This window comes from Apodemus sylvaticus, chromosome 10, assembly GCF_947179515.1.
Source record: "Apodemus sylvaticus chromosome 10, mApoSyl1.1, whole genome shotgun sequence".
NCBI classification, from domain to species: Eukaryota; Metazoa; Chordata; class Mammalia; order Rodentia; family Muridae; genus Apodemus; species Apodemus sylvaticus.
The window spans coordinates 103,461,580-103,488,413 of record NC_067481.1 but is presented as its reverse complement, the minus strand read 5'-3'; the positions used below and the strand labels follow the sequence as shown (position 1 = coordinate 103,488,413).

The 26,834-nt window shown below is 47.8% G+C and overlaps 1 protein-coding gene and 1 long non-coding RNA gene across 2 annotated transcripts in view; one reads left to right on the top strand and one right to left on the bottom strand.

Annotated features, from left to right (window-relative positions):
- Positions 1-1,537: 1,537 nt before the first annotated feature.
- Positions 1,538-12,976, bottom strand: LOC127694134 (uncharacterized). Its single transcript, XR_007979791.1, has 3 exons — positions 12,831-12,976; positions 6,149-6,320; positions 1,538-1,897 (listed from the first exon to the last, which is right to left on the bottom strand). It is a non-coding gene; the product is annotated as an uncharacterized LOC127694134 (long non-coding RNA).
- Usp7 (ubiquitin specific peptidase 7) overlaps positions 11,532-26,834 on the top strand; it is a 50,531-nt gene continuing 35,228 nt past the window's right edge. The window contains exon 1 of the mRNA XM_052195556.1: positions 11,532-12,270. Coding sequence (XP_052051516.1) covers positions 12,189-12,270 — 82 coding nt within the window. The 5' untranslated portion in view covers positions 11,532-12,188. The remainder of the gene's footprint in view (positions 12,271-26,834) is intronic.

The window sequence follows — 26,834 nt, the reverse complement described above, 5'->3', positions numbered from 1 at the left end:
TTTTGTTTTCTTGGATTTGGTTTTTTCGAGACAGGGTTTCTCTGTATAGCCCTGGCTGTCCTGGAACTCACTCTGTAGACCAGGCTGGCCTTGAACTCAGAAATCCACCTGCCTCTGCTTCCCCAAGTGCTGGGATTAAAGGCGTGCGCCGCCGCCGCCGCCTCCACCACCTGGTGTCCCTTTCAGTTTATATATACAGATGTACTCTTCCCATGCAGAGCCCTTGGTGTTGGACTTTTCAGATGGTGGTTAACCACCATGTGATTCTGGGAATCAAATCTATGTATTCTTGAAGAATGGCCAGTGATTTTTTTTTAAAGATTTATTTATTTATTTATTTATTTATTTAATGTAAGTTAGTACACTGTTGTTCAGACACATTGGGAAAGGTCATTGGAGCAGTCGGTGCTCTTAACTGTTAAGCTGTCTCTCTAGTCCTGTGGCCTGTGATTTTTTTTTTTTTTTAACACAGGTCCATCTTTCCAGCCTCATAGTTTTTCCTGGTGTTGTGTTAAAAAGTGTGTCACCTACCTATTTTGAAAGCGTTATCTATTTTACAAGGTGCTCAATGGTTTTACAATATTTTACAAGGTGCTCAATGGTTGAATACTTGTTTAGGTCCTAGATCCTAACCCCTCATGAAAACAAGCAAACCTCTCTTAAGAAAGCAACTGTTGCCGGGCTGGAGGACTGAAGTTCAGTTTCTAGCATTTCTTTCTTTTCTTTTCTTTCTTTTTTTTTAAAGGTTTATTTATTTATTATATATAAGTACACTGTAGCTGTCTTCAGACAAACCAGAAGAGGGTGTCAGATCTCTTTACAGGTGGTTGTGAGCCACCATGTGGGTGCTGGGATTTGAACTCATGACCTTTGGAAGAGCAGTCAGTCTGAGCCTCTTTGCTATCAGTTGGCTCACAAGCCCTTGTAACAATAGCTCCAGGGGATCAGAAACTCCTGGTACCTCACATGTGCAAGCGTTCACACAGTCAGATGCTTACATGGCAACTCAGCTTGTATGGGTACTGTAATCAGGTGATCAGGTGGTGATCGCGTGTGTGTGCGCGCGTGTGTATGTGTGTGTGTGTGTGTGTGTGTTTTGCTTGCGTGCATGCATACATACGCACATACATATACGCAAATGATCATAACGTTAAAATTTTAAGTTATTTTTGAGACAAGGTTTTTCTGTAGCCATCCATGTCTATTGTAATAATTAACTAATCTTAGTTGAGGCTCTTACCTCACTTTTGGTCATTCAGTTCCCAGACAACCTTTATTTATAATAAGCCTTCAAAGCACTAGAGCTGGGCAGATCAGCTACAATGCCCCGCCCCCAACCATAGCAACCTCATAACTTCACAGAACTGGGACAGGGAGGTAGAGGGAGGGGTAGAGGCTTGGCTGGCCAGTCTCTGCTGCCAGCTTTTCTCAGCTTTGGTTCAGTGGAATCTCAGACCAGAAGCTTTTGCTTGCTTTCTGGCTTGTGTGTTTTGTGGGCTGCTTTTTTGTTTTTTTGTTGTATTTTTGGTTTTTTTTTTTTTTTTTTTTCCAGAGACAGGGTTTCTCTGTGTAGCCCTGGCTGTCCTGGAACTCACTCTGTAGACCAGGCTGGCCTCGAACTCAGAAATCTGCCTGCTTCCAACTCCCAAGTGCTGGGATTAAAAGCGTGGGCCACCACCACCGGTCTGTGAGCCTCTTTTAAGAATGAAAACTCTAAGGTTGAGGATGACTCTTTTTGGTAGCACTCTTGTCCCTAGGATTGGTAAAGTTCGGACTTCCATCTGTATCACCACAGAAAAATGTGAAGAGAATTAAATTGAGAAGGAAATAAACAGATCCAGCTTCCCCCACACCCGGCTGGTCCTCTGTCCTTTCGTGTAGTGCTTCTCCAAAGGGCCTGAAAGAAGAATATTAGTGACAGGAGCTCACTCAGCCTTACCACCTCTACCGGGTCGGTAGCTAAGCTCTGGCTGCCTGAAGGGGTGCCACACGCCTGCTGTTCCTATGCAGGTTTCACTTAGGGTTTGTTGCTGATGGCTCCGGGCTGTCCTGTGGGAATCATATTATGCATTCTACCACTGAACTATATTCGCAGCCTGTTGGATGTTTATTTTGTATGACACAGGGTCTCATTTGCCCCATCTGCTGGCTTTGTTTGTTTTGACACAGTCTAGAATGGCCCCAAAGTGACCTGTAGCCTGGATTGGTTCTGAACCTGCCCGACAGGGTGCCATTTCTTAGTTCCCAGGATACATGTGGCTTTAGGTCTGCACATAGAATTGAGAGGAATGCTCGTGAGCCCTGCTTGGGCTGAAGAACAGGGTGCCTTGTAGCTCATTTTTCATGTTCTTGTTCTAGCAGTAAGCATCCTGACATCTGAACATGAGTGTTTCAACCTTTATCATTTTAGTTACAGACTGTGCTCCCTATTTCCCTGACCAGGACCTTGGGTTTGGGTCTCAAATGATTTTTCATGGTCTCACCTCATTCTGATTCCACCAGGCCGGCAGAGGGCAGTTTGGGCTACATAGTGATTTCTAGGCTAGCCAGGGCTTGGCAAGACCCCACTCCCAAGAGAAAAAAATAAAACCTCCCAAATTTCACCACGCATGGTGGCACACACCTATAATCCCAGCAGGGAGGCAGAGGTAGATAGATTTCTTTAGTTCTAGGGCAGCCAAGGCTGCAAAGAGAAAGCCCACCTCAGTAAACAGACAAACAAATAAAACAAAGCAAAACAAAATCTCCCAAATTGACTTCTTTTTTTGTTTGTTTGGTTTTGGTTTTTGTTTTTTGAGACAGGGTTTCTCTGTATACCCCTGACTGTCCTGGAACTCACTCTATAGATCAGGCTGGCCTCAAACTCGGAAATCCGCCTGTCTCTGCCTCCCAAGTGCTGGGATTACAGGCATGCGCCACCACCCAGCCCCCAAATTGATTTCATCAAAAGGCTTGACCCTGGCACTAAGCTGTTAAACTAAGTCCTCATTCCGTATCTTGGATGTGATTAGGTCTTTCTTTCTCAGTGGATACTGGAGAGAATATTTGGAGTAGGTAAAAGAACAAGGCCTGTCAGTTCTATATTCACTCTGAAGCCTTGTCAGCCAGGCATCAACATGGCTTCCAGGTAGGTAAATATTTTGATTCTGTAGAAGAAAACCCACCCAATGTTTACGCTGAGTCATGGCACCTGCTGGGAGTTGCAAAATGTGTTGTGCTCACAGTGTAATGATAGGGCAGCCCTTCCCTGCACTTAGTGGCACTAATGACAAATGGACCTCTCCCGTGGTTCCTATCTCTTGGGTGTTCTGCCTCTTTAGGCCTCAGTTGTTGAACCAGAGAAAAGGTTATAAATTAAAAAAAAAATAGTGTGGCCAAGGATGGCACCTAGCCCTCTTTCCTTCCGTAGCTCTACCAGGATCTTGGTATTGAAGTTCCATGGAGGCCCAGGGTTCTTCCACAGACTCCTTAGTGTGCCAATGGGCTTTGTGCATAATACACAAAGCTGGGCCAGGCCAGGGGAGCACAGATGTTCGTTTTCCTCTTCATTGTTTTTCCTGACTTTCTTGTCTTTTTCAGACAGGGTCTCACTGTGTAGCCAAGGCTGACCTTTGTCACTCAAGTGCTGGCACCACAGATACAAGCCACTATGGTAGACCACTATGCCAGACCCCTGGTTATCACACAGTTAGACTTTGTGGGAACTGAACCGAGGACTCTGTGCATGTTATACATAAGTGCTCTAGGAACATAAGTATATCCCTGGCCCATGTCAGGCAAGCACTTTACTGGTAGAGCTGTCCCTTGCTTCTAGTGCTGCTTTACTAGAAGCTGAGGTGAAACAAACTGCATCTGCACCCCACAGCTGAAGGGTGTGGCAGGGTCTGACTGGAAGAGGGAGGTACTGAGGCAGGAGAGGCAGCCCTAGGCTTTGGTGCCTGTGCTCTTACACAGTAGTTCTGGGAGCCTCTGACTTCCAGGCACCAGTAAACATTAGCAGCAAGGAACTAAATTAGGTCTTCATTGAGCAGCCCCTACTGTGTGCTGGGGCTAAAGACGGTGGTGAGCAATCTAGACCACTCTCTGGTCTGTAGAGAGGGCAGGAATGAAATTTTTAAAGAAATTGGTTATCTATCTTATTTTATGCAAGGAATATTCCCTTGCATGCCTGTCTGTTGACCGTGTGCATTGTAGTCTCTAGGAAGGACAGGATAGGATGTCAAGACAGGTGTGAGCTACAGTGGGTGGGGTCCTGGGAACCAACTGTGGGTCCTCAGAAGAGGAGGTTTTTTGCTTGTTTTGTTTCCCTGTTGTTTTATGAGTCTGGGTCGCTCTGTGTAGCCCAGGCTGTGCAGAAGCTTAGTATGTAGACCAGACTGGCCTTGAACTCACAGAAACTTGCTTGCCTCTGCCCTCTGAATGTAGGGATTGAAGGTGGGTGCTAACAATAAGACTCACAAGATTTAGCAAAATTACCTTCTCCTTTCAGTTTTTGTGTAAAGGGTATGTATATGTGCACGTGTGCTACAGGGTGGATACGGAGGCCAAAGGACAATTGGAGGAGTCAGATCTCTCCTTACATCATGCAGATAGGTCACAGGATTCAAACTCGGGTCATGAGATGTGGTGGCAGATGCCATCTCTGCAACCCAACAGTTCTAGTGTATAATAAATTGCTATGCCGGGCAGTGGTGGCACATGCCTGTAATCCCAGCACTCTGGGAGGCAGAGGCAGGCGGATTTCTGAGTTCGAGGCCAGCCTGGTCTACAGAGTGAGTTCCAGGACAGCGAGGGCTATACAGAGAAACCCTGTCTCAAAACAAAAACAAAAACAAACACAAAAAACCCCAAATCCAAAAAAAGAAAAAAAATTGCTATAAATATAGCAACTTTACAAGGACCTGCTAGTTCTGTAAATCAGAAACGTAAGTAGACTCCCATGGTTTCTCTCTTTAAAGGGTTGCTTAAAGCCAAAGCCCAGTCTGGATGCTTATATGGAAGGCTTTTTTGCAGGGTTCAGTCCCAGGGGTAGGGATTTACTGTAGAGATATACGGGGCAGTTCTCACTCTGGGCAGGACTCAGTTACACACACAGTCCTAGGGATCTACTTAAAGGCCAGTATAATAAGAGACCTAATTGGATTAACCTTTAGTTTCCTGGTTATTTTTGGCAATGGTCTCCCCATAGAAAAGGCTGCCCTTGAACTCAGAAGCAATCCACCTGTCTCTGAAATGTTGGGAGTAAAAGCAGGGCTTTGTCTGGGGAGTGTGGGAGACACTTATTCTGGCCTAGCCTTTTTTCTTTTGATTCACCACTCAGTATTGTTTGAGAATTTCACACGTGCATAAAATGCCTTTGGACTAAGTCTACCTCTCATTGAATTAGAGAGGGGGCGGGAGAGAGAAGGAAAGGGAAGAAGAAAGGAAGGGAGGGCCTGATTGCTCCTGGGTTTGGTGGAGGAGGTTTATTGTAGATAATTAGAAGGACAGAGCAAGAGACTGGATGTGACCAGACTGAGCTGTGCTGAGTAGGCGAGGGAGGGGAGGGGGAACAGGAACCAGGAGGCCTAAAGATACAAGAGGTGGTAACCAAAAAGGTGGGATTATCTAGGAAGAGCAGCCTACTCCCTGGGCTGGAGAATTCAGGGTAGGGAGTGGGCTTGCCAGCCAGGAGGGTAGGGGCTGAGAGACCGCTGGAGGACCAGGTCTGCTGTGATAGATTAAAGAGGCGCAGTCATTTGTTCCAGGGTTAGAACCTAACACTCAGCACCCATGTGGTTTTTCCCTCCTCAATCTCATGTGATTGCTTGCTTGCTTATTTATTTATTTATTTATTTATTTATTTATTTATAACACATCAAGTCCATTTTCAGGTGCCTATATGTGTGTGAAGTGTGGGACTGTCTTGGAGCATGGACAGCCTTGTAAGGACTCAGAACTTGGAGAACAGATCCTCCCGCCTTGGGCAGCCATCAGTTGTCAATAACTACTCAACTAGGATGTCATGGGGTCCTTCCAACCCATGCTGAGCTTTTGATGGCCAAGGTGTGTGTATGCAGTCTCAGATGCTGTGAATTCAGGTGCTGAATAGCCCTGTCAGGTCACACAAATATGATTTCACTGTAGATGGCCACCCCCTGCCTCTTACCGTCATTCTCTCTCCTCTTGAGCAATCAGTGTCTTTGAACCTCAGGGAAGGGCTGTGCTGTAGACTGTGCCTTTAAAGCTGAGCTCTGGAAGTCTTCTATTCTCTCACGTTGACCTGTCGTAGACTTCTGCACCTTCCTCTGCTGATAAGCTTCTTTGAGCAATGCACTAATCTATGGGTATAAAGATAAGCATTCCTCTGAGGGGAGCTGTCTTACTACGTCCATTTGGCAGACTAATTCTATCGAGTTCTCCCTTAGGGTCTATCACTTTGTTGTAAGTTTGGGGCCCAGCTCATAGTACCAGCCACCAGTTCTGTCTTGTGGAGCTTTAAATCCAGTCAGACTAGTTGGCTATTCCCATAACACGCCTGCCACTGGTGGACTGTGGGTGTGTCCTGCCAGAGCAGGAGTTCTGTTGCTCCCAGGGTTCAGCTGGGTGAGGCTGTTGCTGACTGTCTTCCTTTCTTAAAAGTCAGTTTACTAACTTTAATGATATTCCCCCAAGTTCTTCTTCATACGTACTTTTTGTTTGCATCCAGGGATTGCATCGAGAGCCTGGCCCAAGCTAAGCAAGTGCTTTACTATAGCGCTGCACCGTAGCCCTGCTATGCAATACAAGTTAACCACAGGACTAGCAGTAGTGTTTAGATTCCCCCTTCCCAGTTCTATTGTATAATAATACCACACAATGCAAAGGAGTTCAGTTCCCAGGACCCACATGGAGGCGCACAACCATCTGTAATGGGATCCGATGCCCTCTGTTGGTGTGTCTGAAGACAATGACAGTGTACTTATATACATAAAATAAAGAGTAACACAGGAAGTGAGCAGGTGGGCCGGAGAGGGGCGGGAGAGGTTCTGTGTGGCTTGTGTCTATGGGCTGTATCTGCCTTCCAGACCCACAGCTTTTAAGCTGTCTGCACATGCATCTCTGACATATCTTCAGCTTAAAGTTCTCTATTTATTTTTGTGCACATGTGTGGAGGGGGTGTCCGGGTGACCTGGTAGGTCAGTGGAGGTCAGAGGTTAACCTGTGGCAGTTGGTTCTGTCCCTTTACCGTGTGGGTCGTAGGGATGGGAGTGAGGCCGGCAGCAAGTGCCTTTACACGTGAGTCATCTTGCTGGGACATTTTGACTCAGACTCTTTTTTTGGGGGGGGCAGTTTATTTATTTATAGCTCCAGACACACAGGATATAACGATCCCATTACAGATGGTTGTGAACCACTATGTGGTTGCTGGGAATTAAACCTAGGACCTCTGGAAGAACAGTCAGGGTCCCAACTGCTGAACCATCTTTCCAGCCCCATCTCTCAGATTCTTTTTTTTTTTTTTTTGATTTGGTTTTTTTCTGAGACAGGGTTTCTCTGTGTAGCCCTTGCTGTCCTGGAACTCACTCTGTAGACCAGGCTAGCCTCGAACTCAGAAATCCACCTGCCTCTGCCTCTGCCTCTGCCTCCTAAGTCCTGGGATCACAGGCGTGCGCCACCACTGCCCGGCTCATCTCTCAGATTCTTAAGAACTAATTGTTACTTCTAATTAGATGCCAATTGGGTATCTCAGTAGGCTTTTTGTTGGTTTGTCTTTTATTTTTATTTGCATTTGTTTTATTCTGGCTTTGGAACAATCTGCTCCTTTTCAGTGAGGATCATGTCAGTGTGGCAGCAAGGTTCATTTATTGGCCAGGCTGGCCATGAGCTCTGTCAGTTCCATTCTTCACATCCATCTGTTCACTGACTAGAGAACCTGCATCCTGACTCCCAAGCTCAGCATTCCCACCTGCGTTTTCAGGCAGTGGGCAGCACAACTTCAGCACTCTCTGCAGAGGTCACCGACCCTGAGTCCAGCCGTGCTGTGTGCCTGGCTGCTTCTACCAACTCCACCATTGGCTTCTTTACATCGATCAGATACTTGGTGGTATTTCAGATATGCTACACCCCTTGATGGCTTGGGTGGTTTCCTGGGTGTTCTTAAAGTGAACTGGGGCATTTGACCCTCTAGATTTGCATAATCCTGTAGGGTTTTCTGGAATAAGAAAATGCTGAACCATTTTCACAGGTCCTCCTGGGGTGTTTATATGTGGAAGTGCAGTAGGCTTGTCGCTGTGTAATGCATGTACCTTACAATTTTCCCATTTATAGTACACAGTTGGCCTGTAACCTCCAGCACAGGAGGAATTGAAGGGGCCCCAGAGCAAGCTAGTCAGGCTCGATCTCTAGAACAGCTCCACTGCTAAGACACACACCCACTCGTGTGGATATATATATATATATATATATATATATGTATGTGTGTGTGTGTGTGTGTGTGTGTGTGTGTGTGTGTGTGTGTATGTATATACCCAGTGACACTACATGCAAGAGAAAGAAAGCAATCACTTCTAGATGCTAACAAGCCAAAGGGCTCCTTTTTTTTGTTTGTTTTTTTTGGTTTTTTTGTTTTTTTTCGAGACAGGGTTTCTCTGTGTAGCCCTGGCTGTCCTGGAACTCACTCTGTAGACCAGGCTGACCTTGAACTCAGAAATCTACCTGCCTCTGCCTCCCAAGTCCTGGGATCACAGGTGTGTGCCACCACACCCTGCTTGCCAAAGGGCTCTTAAAGTGTTAAATCATAGTCTTGGAGCAGTGAAAACAATGACTAGAGTGTATAGTTAGAGCTGAAGAGATGCTTGGTGGGTCTGAGCAATTGCTTCTCCTACAGAGGATACAAGTTCAGTTCCTAACATTCACATAGGCCAGCTCCCAACTGTCTGTAATTCCAGCCCTCTCCTGGCCTTCATGGGTGGGCATGTACATGCACACACATGTACATATAATAAACCAGTTATTTAAAGTATACAATGAAGTCGCTTCTGCTATGGACTTGTCTAGGACCCTGAGCTCGTTTGAGAGTGTTTTCATTACATACACTCCAAAGCTATCCTGTGCTGTCCGTTGTCTCTTTCCTTGAAAACTTTACAGAGAGACAGCATTCAATCCCCAAGCCCCAACACCCGAGTCTCTAGCTGCTAAGGATCAATCTATTTTCTCTTTTTCTTGAAATTACTTTGCCTGCTTAGGAACTTGATGGAGGTGGATTTGTAGCCTTTGGTCTGTCTTCTGTCGTCGTCGTTGTCTTCTTCTTCTTCTTCTTCTTCTTCTTCTTCTTCTTCTTCTTCTTCTTCTTCTTCTTCTTCTTCTTCTTCTTCTTCTTCTTCTTCTTCTTCTTCTTCTTCTTCTTCTTCTTCTTCTTCTTCTTCCTCCTCCTCCTCCTCCTCCTCTTCTCCTCCTCCTCCTCCTCCTCCTCCTCCTCCTCCTCTTCTTTTTTTTTTTATTTTTTTTATTTTTTTTTGGTTTTTTGAGATAGGGTTTCTCTGTGTAACCCTGGCTGTCCTGGAACTCACTCTGTAGACCAGGCTGGCCTTGAACTCAGAAATCCACCTGAGTCTACCTCCCTAGTGCTGGGATTAAAGGCGTGTGCCAATATGGCCTGGCTTTTGGTCTGTCTTCTTAATGCAGGATTCATCCCTGTTATAAGTAACAAGTATTGGGATATTACTCTTTTTTCACTGTTACGTAGTATTTCACTATGAGGATATTCAGGTTAAATAACTCTAGTCAGAGACTCCTAAATCTAAAATGTTCTAAAGTCTGAAACTTTTGAATACCAACAGAATGCTAGAAGTGGAACTTGATTGTGTGTGTGCTCTTGAATTTGTGCCCCACCACATATACTATGGCATGTTGAGTGTGAGTGGAAGTCAGAGGACTGTTGAGTTAGTTCTCTTCTACTAAGTGGGACTCAAGGATCTGACTGGTCAGGGTGGTGGCAGAAGCCTTTACAACTTCTTGCTGGCCCCAAGTAGAGTGGAAAAATTTATACCTGACCTTATATGGGGTTGCAGTCAAAATACAAAATACTGTATAAGATTATCTTCTAGCTGGGTATAAGGTGTGTCAGAAATATAAACATATGAATTTTATCTTGACTTGGGTTCTATTCTCAAAGATATCTCCTTGTGTACAGTAAAAAAACTCCCCAAACTGAAATGTGAAACACTTCTGATCCCAGATACAATAGATAAAAGATATTCAACCAGAACCATATCTCCTCTATCTACGTTGGTTTCCCCCCACCTTTACTTAAAAAAAAAATTACACGTACATATATTTATTTGAGTGTGTGTTCCTTTGTGGGCATGCACAGTGGAAACCAGAGGCCAACTTGGAGTTCTTCTGAGTCCTGGAGGTCATAGGACTTGGTGACAGCACCTTTGCTCACTCCGTCATTTTGCTGGCCTCTGTTTAGGTTTTGAATTCAGCAAAGGAAGTTGGGTTGACTGGTGTCCTTGGGCAAGATAGCAAATTGTTGCACTTTTTCCTGGACTAGCAGGTTATTTTCTTTGCAAGTCATGAAGTGCTAGAAAAGGCTCTTTTTATTATTACTAATTAGTTTTTTGTGAAATCAAGTTGTTCAGTAGTATTTGCAGTGCGACTACCCCAACCCCTTGCAACCAACTCAGTGACCTGGTAAGGGGGAAGAGGGTGGTTTCTGGTGCGTTAGGTGTCACTGATGTGACCAGGTAAGAGGAAGTTCCTTAATGGGAAGTGTTCAGGCCAAGGGTTTTGGTTTTGTTGTTGATTTGTTTGAGTCCTGGATGGCTTGGAACTGGCCATGCATCCAACTTGCAGAGATCCTACTGCCTCTGTCTCCCAAATTCTGGGATTAAAGGCATGTACTACCACACTCGGCAATCTTTTTTTTTTCTTTTTTTTTAAAACCCGAACTGCAAGCCATCTGGTGCTTCAGCCTTAAATAAATGAAATTTTCTCCTCTTCAAATTTTTAGTATTGAAAAGTTCCCTTTTAAAAATATTTGACTCTTAAAACTTAGAAAGGTAGACACACAAGAGGATCAGGTGTCCATCGGGCACCATAACAAGTTCTAGGCCAGCCCGGACTACTCGAGACTCTTTCCGAGTTGACGAGATCGTGGCCAATCTGAGCTCCTAGCGAGGAAATAAATGCCTGTTGGGGTAGGTGAGAGCAGAAGGACTACACTTCGCCTTATTGGATCTGGGTTGCAAAAGAATTAAGTTTCCCACGTATTTGACCGGGTGAGAATCCCGGGGCAGGTTACAGGCCGTAAAACGGTGCCGCTCCTTGGGCCCCTCGTCGGGCCCAGTTCCCGCGAGCACCCTACTTTCGGCCTAAGCCCCGTGGCCCTGGGGTGCACTCTGCCGCCTCGCAGGGGAGACCCCGGCGCTTGGCTCCAGCAGGGCGGGCGGCGGGCGCGAGGGGCGGGTGCTCCTCGGCGGCGGCGGGCGGGCCGCTCCCTGCTCCGCCTTCCGCTCCGCCTTCCGCTCCGCCCGTCGCCCGCCCTCGTCTCGTTCTCCCCGCTCTCGCCCCCCATGCGGATGTGACATTTCACGCCGCCGCCATTTTGAGAGCGAGCTGAGCCGAGCCGAGCCGCCGGGCGCCGCGTCCGCTGCCGGAGCCCCGACGACGACGCCTAGGAGGCGGAGGCCTCAGCGCCCCCAGCGCGGCCAGCCGGTCACCCGCCTGCGCAGCCTCAGCGGCCGCCGCCGCAACCAGCACCCGGGCCCGCAGGCTCGCCGCGGCCCGCCGGGCCTCCAGCTTTCCGCGCCCGGCCCGAGGCGGGGCTGACTCCGCGGCCCCCGCCCGGCCGCCCTCCGCCCCCGGCCGGCCCGCGGCCCCGCAGCCCCGGCCCCGGCGGCGGGAGGCGGGCCCTGCGGCGGCGGCGGCGGCAGCGGCGGCCGCAGCGAGCGAGGAGGCCGCCCGGCCCGGCCCGCCGGCCGCCCGCCCGCCTCGGCGCCGAGATTGGGCGAATCGCGAGCAAGTACGTGCGCGTCTCCCTGCCGCCGCCGCCCGCCGCGGGCCGCCCCGGGGCCGCTGCCGCCGACGACGCGCGGGAGGAAGAGGAGGAGGCCGCCCCGCCGCCGCCGCCGCCGCCGCCGCCGCCGCCTCGGCTAGCAGCCGCCCGCCCGCCGGGCCCGCAGCCTGGGCCTCCGGCCGCAGGAGAGGCCCAGGCCGCGGCCGACATGAACCACCAACAGCAGCAGCAGCAGCAGCAGAAAGCGGGCGAGCAGCAGCTGAGCGAGCCCGAGGACATGGAGATGGAAGGTGAGGCCCGCAGCGGGGCCGGCGCTTTCATTGTGGTCCGGGCGGCCGCGGGAGCCACGCGAGGGGCTCGCCATCTTTAACCAGGCCGGGCTCTCGCTCGCCCCGGGTCGGGCCGGCGCTTCTGCCGGGCCGGGGCTGCACAGTCATGCGGCCCGGCGGGGGGTGGCCCTGGACCCCGAGTTCGCGCATTGTGCAGCGCACGGACTGCTGGGCACAAAGCGCCGGAGTCATAAATTAAGACCGAGGTGTGTTGGCTCCGGGCACCCAGGTTGGGAGGCGGGCCCGGGGACCGTCCTCTTTCCGGGGTGTGTGGCTCTGGCCGGGCTGGTTGGGCCTGCTCCCCGGCCGCTGAGCTCGGGGGTGGGGGTGGGAGCGGGTGCGCCAGGTTCACCTGCACCTGCTTCTGAGCGCCCCTGGAGATCCTCCCCCCAATAACTTGTAAGAGCGCTGCCCGGCGTCGCGCTTAATTGCGGAGACACCTGCCAGGCGCGCAGCTGCCCTCAGCCTTTGGACTGACTGGGAGGGCGCACTCAGGTCCGCCTAGTTTATAAGTTACCTACCTGGGCTTGTGGAGGCGTTTGGGTACCTGGCTGTAGGTAGTAGTGCGGTCCACGTCCGGCTAAAGTGTGTGCTTGAAACTGTGGAGTTCCGCCACACATGGTCGCCTACAGCAGAATCAAACTAGGTTCTGGAGGTAACTACGTTTTCTACCCGAACCACAGGAGTTTATCTTGGTACTGGATTTTATACTGCTTGTAGATAAGGGAAGCGTGGCTATCAGGGTTTGCTGCGAAAGCACAGTCGAGGGAAGAAACTCTGGCTTCGGGATCTCATGCTGGGTTGGATATTGGCTGTTACTTTTTTTTTTGGCTTATACGTAAAGCAAGTGAAAGCAGTATGCTCCCTTACCTGCCTTAAAGGGGCAGGCAGGCAGGAGTCCTAGTGAGGGGCCTCGAATGGACCATTAAGTGGCTTGTTCTCATTTTTACCTTCAGCAAGCGATAGTGGCTTTCATAAATGAATGGCAGTCCCTAGGAAGTTGGGGTAAAACTATTCTGTGCGGTGTGGCATGCTCTAGGGTAGGAATCCTGACCCCATGCCGCCCCTGTGAATAACTTGATGCTGATCAGTGGGTATCAAACAATTGCCTGACCATGCAGCAGATGAAAAAGGCCCTATCCAGTGGGTCTTATCAGTGGCAGCAATGGGGGGGGGGGGTTCATGCCAAGGACTAGGCTGTTTCTCTTGGCCTCAGCAAGTCACTAATTTCAGTGGCTAGCAAGTACATTAAACCAAATAACTGATGGAACTCATCGTCAGGAGATTAGTGTATTCCTTTTATGCTATACTTCATGCACATCTAAAGTGGAGAGTTGCTCCTAACGTGAGAATCCATTTCCCTTTCAAGTCATTTTCCGCTGCTCAAGGACTTTGTGTACTGCTGAGAATAAAATTGGACATGGCTGGACGGCATATTTCTGATACAGACTGTATCTGGAAAAATGTCTATGTCCAAAAGTTTTGATAAGAGATTAGGATGGTGGAAGATCTTAACAGGTTTCAATACCATAATATCCTGGGCTTCGTGTTCGCTTTCCAGAGTTTTCTCTTGAAGCTTTCATTTGCTATCAAAGTTTGTATTTGAGTTTTAGTGTTTAGTGGGTGTTGTGGCTTTCAGGTTTCTGTTCTGGCTCTCATTCTGTAGAAAATGCAGTCTTCAGAGCTGTGGCCCTGTGAGCTAGCAGCGCTTTGGTGCGGGTGGTGGCCCCAGGTAGGGGTGTGCTTGTGGCACGTTTGGCGGTCTTATTTTAGTCTTGTACTCCTCAAATAGGGTACTATGCTGTTGTCAGTGAGGATCAGGGAAAGTAGATTACTTCTTCCAAACTCCAGAATAGCCGAATTGAGTTATATCAACTTTGGTAGGCCTCACAAGCCAGCCTGCTGATGGGATGGGATCTGAACGGGAGCTAATGTTTGCCCCATCCTTCACCTGGATTTGGTAGAGCCAGCAGCTAGACGTGTCAGAGTTCTGACCCGCTTGGGAAGGAAGGAAGGCTTTGTGAGGTGGATCCTGCCTGCCTACTTGCCTGCCCTCTGGGGCAGGGTGGTTTCGATGGAGAGGGAGGCTGGAAGACTGGTTCTGTTGGTTGTAGTTTCCCCTCCTATCGCTAGGTCAGGACTAGTTTGCTGTCCTGCCTCACTCTGTTGGAGTTAAATTTGTTTTTTTGATTGACTGGACAGGGCTTGTACATCCACTAGGGAATTGGTTATTTTTTTTATGAGGAAAGTTAGGAAGGGAAAAGTATGGGGAGAGAGAAAATGAGGGACAGTTTACTGGTGGTGTAACCACAGCCTGCTGTCTATAAGCCTGAAAAGCAACTTGTCTTGCTTTTTGTTGGGAGGTGGAGACAGGACCTCTACCTAGTAGATCTGACTGGGGGTGAATTTATTTGACAGTTTATATATTATCTAGTTTCACTGGCCCATTATCTAAAGAGGTAGCTTACATATAAGACTGGTGACAATCTGTCTTCGGTTCTGTTGAGGACACACAAGCTTTGCTGGGACTTTGCCTGTGCCCCACAGTACTGGCCCTCACAGGAGAATATGCTGTTCCCCGGGGTGACACTTCTGCATCCTGACACTGATTCAGAATATAGTATCTGAGAGCCAAGTAAGTGGGCAGACTGATGCTGTCAGGAGCACCAGGGTCACCACTGCAGCTTCGGTAGAGCTGGCTCCCAGCACTGAGGTGGGTTCATTTCATATCTGTCGGGAGGTAGAAAGTTCAGGGCATCTTTCTTGCACCTTTATAAAAGGAAGATGAGCATAGATTGGCTTGGTGACTTTGTACCTAAAGCAGGATCCCATGAGATTTTAGGTGCTCAGTCCTAAGTCACAGCCCTTAGGAAGGCTTTGCTTTGCAGAAGAAAGTTTTATTTATTTTTATTTTATATGCATTGGTGTTTTGCCAGTATGTATGTCTGTGTGAGATTGCCAGATCCCTTGGAACTGGACAGTTGGGAGCTGCCCATGAGGGTGCTGGGAATTGAACCCAGCTCCTCCAGAAGAGCAGCCAGTATTCTTATTCCTCTGAGCCATTTCTCCAGCCTCAGTGGAAGAATTCTTGGTGGAGATTAGAGTGAGCATCACCTCAGAGAACCCAGTAGAGGAGAAATTAGTCCAGGTCCAGAAACGTGTCTCTCTGCTGCCAGTGCCAGCCCGTTGTCAGGTGTGCTTGCTGTAGAGCTGCTCCTCTCAGCCCGTAGTGCTCTCAGTCTGTCCTCCCAGCCTGCCTCCCCTGGTCAGCTTGTACCCACAGTCCAGGGCTAGGAGCACTGGTAGGGAGAAAGTACCCTTAAGTTTTACGTTTTTTCCTGCAGGATTTGTTTTGGGCAGGCAGGTCATTAGATTAGGTCACATATGGCAGAACTGGCTAGGGCTTTGTTGAGAATTTGTGTAGTTGCTGTGTGACCTCTGTCTGTTGCTGAAGCTGTTGATGCCTCAGTTTCTACATCCTAGGAAAAAGAGGCCATGCCAATCTGCCAAGGTTGTGCTGAAACCAGTGTCACTAGACTTGTCAAGGCCAGGCACAAGATAGAGCCACAGATGTGTGCTGAGTGTTGAAGCTGTGTGGGCAGACTTGGGGCTGAGGTGAGGACACCACAGGCAAGGCCTGCAGAAAGGCCTGCTTGTAATTATCTGTTGGAGAGTGGGGGTAGGAGGTAACTGGATCAGCTTAAGTGTTGTTACTCCTGAACCCCTCAGTGGATCAGTCTTATTCTTTAGTGTTGGGGGCCAACCCCAGGTTTTCCTGCAAGCCACACAGTCTGCCTGAGTTACAACCCCAGATTTCCCTATACCTGTTTTTGAGCCAGGCAGGATTCATGCAGCTGAGACTGGTCTTGAGTAAGTTTCTGCTCTTCCCTTCCTGCCTTTACCTCTCAAGTGCTGGGACTCTAGGTTAATGACCTGGTATTGATGTCGTAATAGGGATATGCAATAGAAAACCAAAGGGATGGCAAGACTGTGTCTACCTGGTGCTTGGGGATCCTTGTTCTGGAGGTCTGAAGGTCCAGCCCTGGATGCTTTATTTATTGGCACTGCCTTGAGGCAAGCTCTAATTGTAGCACAGTCTGGACTTGGATATCCTGCATGTTTTGTGACTACCTCCTGTGTGCTGGGATTACCTGTGTGCACCAACACACAGCTGCTTTGTTTTTGTAGTATTACTCCAAGTACTGGGTGGTGGTGGCGGCAGCAGGAAAGTCAGGGCATCAGGCCTCTAGACTTGGGAGGTAGCCTTAAGTTCTTGCTGGCTTCCCACATTCCATTATCAGGTTTTCCAGGCACTAAGTAGGAGCCTTGTTGGGACTTTGGCAGTAGCTCTCTTTATGGTCTGTTACTGCTAAGCTCGCCACCTGTGGGACTGTTAGCCAGCCCTGCCCTATGAAAAGGAAGAAAAGTGGGTCATAACACCAATCATAGCTGGGCAGGTGGCACTTGTAGTCCTATCTAGAACTTGGAAGGCAAAGGCAGAAGAATCACAAGTTCTGGGTAGTTTATGGGCAACGGATTGAAATTTCCACTTGGTCTCTCATAAAGACCAAGCAAGACCCCAAGCCATTTGGATGCCCTGCTCCTAAAGAGCTTTGCAGGTCATTTTAGTCATGGCCGTTGGAAAGGAACCACTGGGATCTTTGTTCCGCCTGCCTTCTCCCAGCCATTTCTATACCTCTGGATTGTTTGCTTGGAAAATGGCCATCTCAGATTCCTTTGGATTTTGGGAGATAAGTGTAAGTTTTTAAGGAATTTAGTCTGGACAGTAGTGCAGAAAGCTGGTGACTGGCAGGACACCCGTTCTTGAAAGAGGGTGGAAAGGCCACAAGCAGCTATGTTGTGATAGCTGGTGACCTTCATTGCTTTGATTGAAAATTAAGGGAACAAGCCTTTTCTGCCCCCTCAGTACATACCAGGGCTTTTCTAGATCATCTATAAGGTCTGGTGAAGGCTTTTGATGTCTCTTAAGTTTACTTTTGTCACTGTTGGTAGTTTTTAAGGAGTAATACTGGGGCTGGAGAGATTGCTCAGCGGTTAAGAGCTCTTCCAAAGGTCCCGAGTTCAAATCCCAGCATCCACATGGTGGCTCACAACCATCCGTAATGAAGTCTGACGCCTTGCCCTCTTCTGTGTAGTCTGAAGACAGCTACAGTGTACTTAAATATATAAATAAATAAAATATATAAAGAAATCTTTAAAAAATAGAAGAGTAATCGTTAGCAGGATACTGCTGCTTATTACCCAGGTAGGAGTAGCATGCTGGACAGCGAGGTGGCTTTTCACAGTGGCAGGTGTTATATTTCACCTGCTTCAATTCTTGCTCTGAACCAATTTGGACTTTAGAAAGTTGGAAGAAGGAAGATTTTCAAGCATTGTGCACTGGCTAGACATGCCCTGGCCAGCAGGGAGTCAGTCAGTTGACATCGTTAGCCAGAAGCAGACCGATTTACAGAACTTCTTAGGGCAGCACGCTGTCCTGGGCGGGAACGTGGTGACAGATGCTCAGAATAATAGACTAGCAGTGACCCAACAAAAAAGGGATGCTCAGGACAAACCCTGTCCTGGGAACCGGAATGCTTGCACTAGAAGGAAGAGCAGCGAGGTGTCTGTTATCAGAGCTGGGGCCCTCCATCCAGTCCACCCACCTTCCTGTGTTTTCTGAATTGAATTCTGAATTCTTGGTCAACCCCTAAGGTGAGAGGTGATCACTGCTGAGACAGAGTTGGTAGGTGCCCAGATGTCCTGTCACACAGCTCATGCTGTCTGGCCCACCGACAGGTTCTTCAACCTGTTGCTGTTTGTGAAACCTGGGAGCCAACTGGTGTGGTGTCCTAGTCTCAAACTGATGGGTGGGCCTTCATTCTTTTGGGTGACTGAGAATGAAAAATTACGGAGGAGAGTTCATGTGATTCTTAGGCTTGCTGCTGGTGAGTCCAGCCTGGGTCCTTAGTTCTGGTCCCATACCAGTGGCTGAAGTTCCTGGACATTATATGCTGGAAAAGCAGAGCCTTCCTTAGGCTAGGCATCAGCCACAGGATATGCTACCTGGGAGGGTCTAGTCCTGGTCAGCTGACTTGCTGCTTCCAGAGTGCTGAGTGCATTCTACAGGGTGGCTTCTGTGGAGCAATTACACCACAGATGTAGCCACAGGTATTTGGGTAGTGAATTGACTCTTCTGCCATCTGCCCATGGCACCTTCAGAAAAGGTTAAGAGGGCATCACCTAAGAAAACACTGGATATTTCTCTGTGCTGTGTGTGTAGGCAGAGCAAACCTACCATCTAACAACCATCTAGAAACTGGGCCACTGCCTGGGTTGCAAGCTAGTCTTCATCGATATCACTTTGGGGGAATAAGTTACATTTGAAGACTCTTAATTGACCCCAGCAGTTTCTGTTTTAAAATAAAACCGTGTAGCACTTGGCATATGTGTGCCAGCTTAGGCAGGCACCTCTCTTCAGAGCATAGGGTGGGGCCTGTAGAAGTCCTTACCTCTTCACAGGAGAGTGCTTCATTAAGCCAGTGTAACTAGTGAAAACCTTCCTAAATTATTTTTGTTGGGTTTTGCTGTTGTTTTTCCTTTTAGCTATTTATTTATGTGGCCCTTGTATGTAGACCAGGCTGGCCTTGAACTCAGAGGGCCACCTGCCTCTGCCTTATTACTGGGATTTTTTTTTTTTTTTTTTTGGTTTTGGTTTTTGGTTATTTTGAGACAGGGTTTCTCTGTATAGCCCTAGCTGTCCTGGAACTCACTCTGTAGACCAGGATGGCCTCGAACTCAGAAATTTGCCTGCCCCTGCCTCTGCCTCCCAGAGTGCTAGGATTACAGGTGTGCGCCACCACTGCCCGGCTATTACTGGGATTAAAGGTGTGTGCCACTATACCTGTTTTGTATTTTCAAAAATTATTAGAATGTGTGTGAGTATGCATATTGTGGCACCCATGTGGAGATCAGAGAACAAATTTCTGGTATTGGTTCTCATGTTTACGTGAATGGAACTTGGGGTGTCAGGCTTGAATATATGGCACCCGCCTTTATGCAGTGAATGTTTTAAGATGCTTTCTTTTGTGGGTGCATCCTGTTTGGGGTCATGCCTGTCACAGTGGCTGTGGGAACTCCTGCTTTGCCCTTCAGTGCTGAGATTACAAATGTGTATCCCCCGCACCCAGCAGTCTTACAGTTATTTTACATACTTAGAGTTTCTTCCAAGTGAGTAAGTGTCCATCTTTCCCTTGTGCTTCTGAGAACTGAGGTAAAGGGTTCCCCCACCCCCACCCCACCCCCCAGACAGGTAGCCCTGGCTGTCCTGGAACTCACTCTGTAGACCAGGCTGGCCTTGAACTCAGAAATCCTCCTGCCTCTGCCTCCCAGAGTGCTGGATTACAGGCGTGCGCCACCACCCCCCGGCATTTAGGTCCTGTCTTTGAGGACACCCGGGTAGCCCAGGAAGTCTCATAGCTGTCCCTACTCTAAGCCTCGTGCTGCTGCTAATGAGAACAAACTTGGCTTTACACTTTAAATTTTGAATCAAGATCTTGTTAGGTAGATCAGTCAGGCCTTGAACTTACATCACTAATTTGGGACAATTAGTCCCACAGTATCCAGTTCCCACTTTTATACTGTGACAAAGGGACTGTGGTGTAAGGGTTTAAAAGACCCCTAAGTGGCCGGGCAGTGGTGGTGCACGCCTTTAATCCCAGCACTTGGGAGGCAAAGGCAGGCGGATTTCTGAGTTCGAGGTCAGCCTCATCTACAGAGTGAGTTCCAGGACAGCCAGGGCTACACAGAGAAACCCTGTCTCAAAAAACAAAAACCAAAAAAGACCCTTAAGCATCTAACCACACACATAGCAGCTCTGCAAGGCATCTTTATGGTGATGGAAATTGGAGATATTTCAAATGTCCATAGCCCTACTGTATCAGAATAAAGGGGAACACAGATACAGAACACAGGATCAGCACAGCTTTAGTGCAGTGTTAGTTTAATCAATTTGGTGGGATTGAATTCTTGCTTAGATGTTTCCAATGACACTGAAGTTACAGTAAATGTTGGGAAATATCTATAATATTTTATTGTATTCAGAGTGAACAAAATTGGGAAAAAGAAATAATGAAACAGGGTTGGGCATGGTGGTGTACACTTTTAATCCCAGCACCTGGGAGGCAGAGGCTGGCAGATCTGTCAGGGCTTGCTGGGTCTACATAGTGAGTTCATGGACAGCTGGGACTATGTAGAGAGACATTGCATCGAAAATCAAACAGAATACATGCAGAGAGTACATGTTTAGAGAAATGTTTCCAGGTGGCAGGCACTGTGCTGGCTGATATTGTGCCCCTTCCCTACTTGACAGCTTCAGAAAGGAGCCCCTAGGCATGTGTGTGTGGTGGGGGACTAGTGTGGACGGGGAGGTAAGAGAGCTGACCTCTGGAAAGGAACAGAGCAGGGGAGGCTTCACAGAAGAGTCTAAATGAAGGGCTAGTGTGCCCAGAGGTGGGAGGCATTTGATATTTCCCAGTCTCTCACGAGGGCTTACAGTTCATAGTAAGCACAGCGGTATTCCACCCTCTCAGATGTCCCAGCTCTTAAGTGCTGGGCCATCTCCAGCTTCAAAGATGTTCCCTTTAATCCACCGGGCCAGTAAGCTTGTCAGCATGTCAAAGTCCCTTCTGCAAATGTGATTACATTCAAGGTGCCCAACGGCACCACCATACTACGGTGCTCCCTGGGCTTAGTGGAACTGCCAGGGTCCTTGACACACACAAGAGGGGGAACTGAGTTGACGGTGAGAATGTCAGCAGCCCTCCTCCTAGCTTTAAAGATTCCTGACTGGGGGTGCCTTCGGGAATTTGGAAGGGCCCAGACACATGAAACATTGGCCAGCCACACTTTGACTAAAGCCAGGACCAGTAAGGCCACTTAATACTTCTGACCTCTAGAAGTTTGGCCAGCTGGTTCCAGCGGAAGGGGAATTGGCAAGATCTGAGATGAATTGGAATTGATCGGTGCATGGATGTAGAATGGATGCAATGCTTGGAGGCCCTCAGGAAACCATCCTGAAGTTCACTGACCATGTGGTGGGCAGTCAAGATACCAGTGGGCAGGTCAGGGATGGGAAGTCACTCCTATGACTCTGCAAAGTAGGTGCTTTGGTTTTTGTTTTTGTTTTTTTATGATGTGAATCATAGAAACCAGGGCTGAAGGTCTAAGGAGATGGCTCAGTTACTGTTTGTCTCAAAAGCATGAGGATCTGTGTTCATATCACCAGTACCCATATTAAAAGTCGACCTGCAGCTGTGTACACCTGCAATCCCAGTACAGAGGTGTGGAAATAAGAACTTCCAGGACAATTATTTTTGCTGAATTGGCTGGCAAGCTCTGTTCAGCAAGAGACTCAGATCCTATCTCAAAAACTAAAATCAGGACAATGACAATGGTGGGGCTGGGGGTAAGGTAAGGGCCCTGCCTTCCAGTTTCATCGACTTGGATTGGATTAGAAACCAAGTTAAAGAAGATGAGAGAGGGAGCACACTGCAGCACTGCCTTCTTGGTTCCATGCCTTCCCACTGCCCATGTGCACATACACAATAAAAAGGCATGCACAGTGGGTATTGATAAGAGAAGACAGTATTGACTCTGGCCTTCGCGTGCGTGCGTGCGTGCGTGCGTGCGTGCGTGCGTGCGTGCGTGCGTGCGTGCGTGCGTGCCCGCCCGCCCGCCCGCCCGTGCATCTGTGTGTTTGTTCACGGCTGTGTGCACACTTGCATACATTCAACAACAAAACCCAGGACTGAGCAAGTAAAAGAACATTTCTCACAGCAACGATACTGCCTCAGAAGGATCGTTTTGTTTAAACAACAAAATCCCCAAAACTGGCTGGTTTGATGACTCAGTCACTAAGCAAGAACCTGAGTTTGATCCTCAGGACCTACGCGGTGGAAGGAGGAAATGATTTCTGCCTTGTCGGTGTTATCCACTGTGGCCCTACCTCAAACACATACATGAGTAAATGTTAGAGAACAAATGAATTCACAGCACATATATGAAGTTCAGATGACAACTCTATGGAGTTCTGTATGTGTGCAGGGCCCCCCCCCCCCCTTTCAGACAGGGTTTCACTTTGGCCTTGGTGGGTCCTTCCTGGAACTCACTGTGTAGACTAATAGGCTTTAACTTTAGGTCTGCCTTTGCCTCCCCAGTGCTGTTAGTAAAGGTGTGCGATACCACACCCAGTTGGGCTTCGTTAGTCCAGCCAGCAGCTTGCTTATTCCAGGTTAGCTGACCTGGGAGCTTTGGAGGATTGTTTGTATCATCCTATCTCTCTGTGGGAGCACCATGCTTAAGGTGGGTTCCTGAGTCTGAGGTATTTGAGGACCAAGGTAGTCATGCTTTGTATACAAGAGCTTTATCACCCACCCATCCATCTCTCCAGCAACTGGTTTTGTTTTGTTTAAGATTTATTTATGTATATGAGTACACTGTAGCTGTCTTCAGACACACCAGAAGAGGGCATTGGATCCCATTACAGATGGTTGTGAGCCACCATGTGGTTGCTGGGAATTGAACTCAGGACCTCTGGAAGAGCAGTCAGTGCTCCCCACCATTCAGCCATCTGTCCAGCCCTTGTTTTGTTTTCTTTACCTATATGCCCATTTGTTTTGTATCATTCATTTAAAGTGTCCTCTTTCATTGAGCGAGTACTGCTTCCTGAATATCTACTGTCTGTGTATCTATCCATCCTGTCATCATCTGTTTAGACCCTTCTGCTGGTTCTCTGGCCTGTTTGGATCACAGTTGTGCACCACTGCTTTATGGAGTTGTTGCACTTTGTCAGAACCCTGTGGTCCTGCTAGTCTGCATCTGGATTCCCTTCTGTTCTTCCCTTCGTCAACACTGCATCTTGCTTACTGCAGCTGCTCGAGAGGCCCTGGTATTGAGTGAAGGGGGGAGTCTTATGTTCTTTTTCCAAGGAGTTTTGTGTATCTGTTCTGTTTCAATGTACAAATGTTAGATTCAGCTTCTTGTAGGTGTGGAAATAGTCATCAATTTTACTGTATTTGGATTGAAATGCCTGTGTGTTTTTTAAGTGTACTCTTGAATTAGTGTCTTTATGTGCTATTATATAGGCATGTGCATGTATAGATGTGCACCAGTGTTGCCAGGCCAAAAGAGTTCTTGGGTGCATTTCTCTATCAGTTTCTGTCTATTCCTTTTAGGCATCTCTCTAAACCTGCTCTTGCATTTTCTCATGGAGGCTCAAAACCACCAAGCCCCAGAGAGCTGTTTGTCTCCTCCCCCACAGGGCAACTGGGATATTACACAGTGTGCACTTATGTGCCTGCCTGGCTTGTTTGTTTCTCTGATGCTGGGATCCAGACTCCTGGCCTCATGATTGCCCAGCAGGTGCTGCTCTACTGGGTCTTTTCTTGAGCTCCTCTTGGTTGTGCCTCTACCACCCAGGACCTTATGTAGCATAGATTGGCCTAATGCGTCTCTGTATACCCAAGAACTTCTGATGATTGTCTTGCCGCCTCCTGAGATCACAGAATTTCATCATCATTCACTGTTCACAAGGTATGTTGTTTTTGTTGTCATTCACTGCTGAAATGTTTAATTTAGGTGACCATGTTTGCTATGTTGAGCGCTATAAACCTCCTTGGGGATTTGACCTCAGTGGCTAGTATTCATGTGCTCTATGGACAGCCAGTGTAAGTTCACCATTGCTCTGTAAGCTCAGTCTTTGCTGCCAGGGGTGGCTTCCGGGCCTCTTTTGCTATAAAGTTCTCACAGTACATCTGGACACTTAAGTTTCCAACCCTTAAATAAAAGAAAGGATGCTGGGTAAGACTCTAAGGAGAGAAACCTGCCATAGTGGAGATTTGTGTGGCTAAAGATGAGGCAGGCATCCTATGATGAAAGTGTTAAAAAAGAAATTAATTTAGATTTCATGTTAGAGATTATTAAGTCTTAACCAAACAAAAAACCTTTGCTTAGTTATCTTTGTTTATTTTTAGTTTTTTGAGATAGGATTCTATCTGTAACATCCCTGGTTACAATCTGTAGATCAGGCTGGCCTTGATGTATCTGCTTCTGCCTGAGTGCTGGGATCAAGGGAATGTGCCACCATGCTTGGTTATATATTTTGTAGCAACACCACTTTACTAGCTTACAAATAAATCCAACTCAGACTTTATTTTATTTGGCTATGATAATTATTGGGGGTAACATGCAATCTACTTTTCTAACTGCTGGCCTGGCTGCCTCCCTCCCAGTATACCCCAAACTGCTATCTATTTCTCCCAGCCCTGTATTCATGGTCCACCTCCCTTCTGGTGGTCCACCTCTTGTCCTTGGACCTCCTTTGTCTGGTCCCTCCTCTCCCTTCTCTTCATCCACAATCGGTAACTCAAACACCTACCTCTAGATCCTCCAGTATTGGCTGTAGTAGCCAGCTTTATTTTATCAGTAGTTTTTAAATCAAGGAACAAGGTTTGCACAACAAAAGCTGATAAGTGTGAGAATTCACTCATAGCCCTAGACCTTTCCTTCAGGTACAGAACTTAGTACCACAATTCATAGCAACAGACCAAACCTCTACATTATCTGTTTTTGTTGTTGTTGTTTGTTTGTTTATTTTTGAGAAAAGGTCTCACTGTGTAGCCTTGCCTATCCTGGAACTTGCTTTGTTGACCAGACTGGCCTAGAATTTAGAGATCTTCCTTCCAAGTCTGGGATTATAGTGCATCACTTTATCTGCTTGTAAGCTTTTTCTGAAGATTAAGTCTTCTGTGTAGCTCATTCATCCTCCTGCTTCAGCCACGAGTATTATAGGTCCTTTTGTTGGAAAGTTTTTGTTGTTTTAAAGATTTATTTTATGTCTGTGTGTACACTGTCGCTGTGTCTTCAGACACTCAAGAGGGCATTGGATCCCTTTACAGATGGTTGTGAGCCACCATGTGGTTGCTGGGAATTGAACTCAGGACCTCTAGAAGAGCAGTTGCTGCTTTTACCACTGAGCCATCTCGCCAGCCTCTTGTTGGGAAGTTTTGTTACATCCCTTTTACTCTTAACTTCACCCTTTAAGCTGGCCTATCTTTGAGTGACTTTGAATGGAAACCAGGTATGAAAGGTTGCTTCTGTCCCGTATACAGCTTGTAGGGCTACCCAAGGAGGGTCTTGACTTAGCTAATATTTTAGTTGTGCTTTGGGTATTGGGGTGTGTGTGTGTGTGTGTGTGTGTGTGTGGTTTTATAAGGCTACAAACTCACTGGAAAAACTCACCCAAAGCAGGGAGCCAGAAGGGTCAGAGGGAAACTTCTGGTCCTTCAGGGGATTAATGCCCTGTCTATGGAGGACAGCTTGTGTGCTACTGGGCATTCTGTTCGCTTGGCTATTCCTTGCTGCTGCAGGCAATGCCTAGCGCTCCTGTGTACCTGTTTCATGTGTACTATGATCCTCTCACCCCCCATAGCAGTTGGGGCACACCACAGTTTAGCACATTTCTGTATTGTGGAAGGGAAGAGAGGTGTAGTCAGCAGCTCCTTGGTACTCCGCACGTCTCAGTTCCCATTGTGATGTTCAGACCAGAGTTTGGAAGACACACATTAGAATAAGGATCTCCAGGGAACAGATTGTTACATGATAAAGCTCAACCGAAAGCCCCAGTTTTATTTAAGGAGTAGAGATTACGTGTGTCTTTCCTTGGGGCTTCATTTTCATGTAACTAATTTAAATCAGGGCTCTTTTAGACCACTGAGATGTTCTGTAAGATAGGGCCTATTTCTAGCTTTCAGGCTCCACTGCCTTAAAACCTGTGTGGGCAGTGGCCCCTGAAGTGGGCTTCCTACTTTGTTGGCCTGGTGCCTGGAGCTGTGGACCCTTGCAGAAACCCAAGTCACACCACTTTAGCTTCATGAGGTCAGTTGAGACAATCTTAATGCCGGTGAGATCTTGTAAGGAATTCATGGACTAATTGGCACTTATATCAAATAGACGGTTACAGGGTTGGGGGAAGGGCAGGCTAATCAGTTTTCACCTAGACTTGCAGAACTAGTGTCTTAGAAGGGATCTCTTGCTTTTGATGGCCAGGACAGAGGTCCAACACCGAGTACTGACTACTTTGTCCCTGATTATATATGGGCTCTGTCAGGGCCATGCATAGTGTGAGTGGCTTCCTCTCCATCCCTCGGAAAGCTGCTGGGAGTGAGCTCGCAGACAGTGACTGAGTTCATCGTGGTCGTGGTTGTGGTTCTGTTTCTCTCCCGCCTTGCCTGCCTTTCTTCTGTACCGCCCTTGTCCCTGTCACTTACATCCCCACCTGCTGTGGCTTATTCTTAGCAGGTTTTGCTCACCTCACTCTGCCTTGTGATCTCCAGAATCTTCTCTATGGCCATGGCATATGCTGAGTGCAGGCTCCATAACTTTAAAATCCAGAGTTCTCCATTGCCTTTGGTTACTTTCCTGCTAGCAGGTTGGTCCTGTGGTCAGTGCTCTAAGTTCTGCTCTTG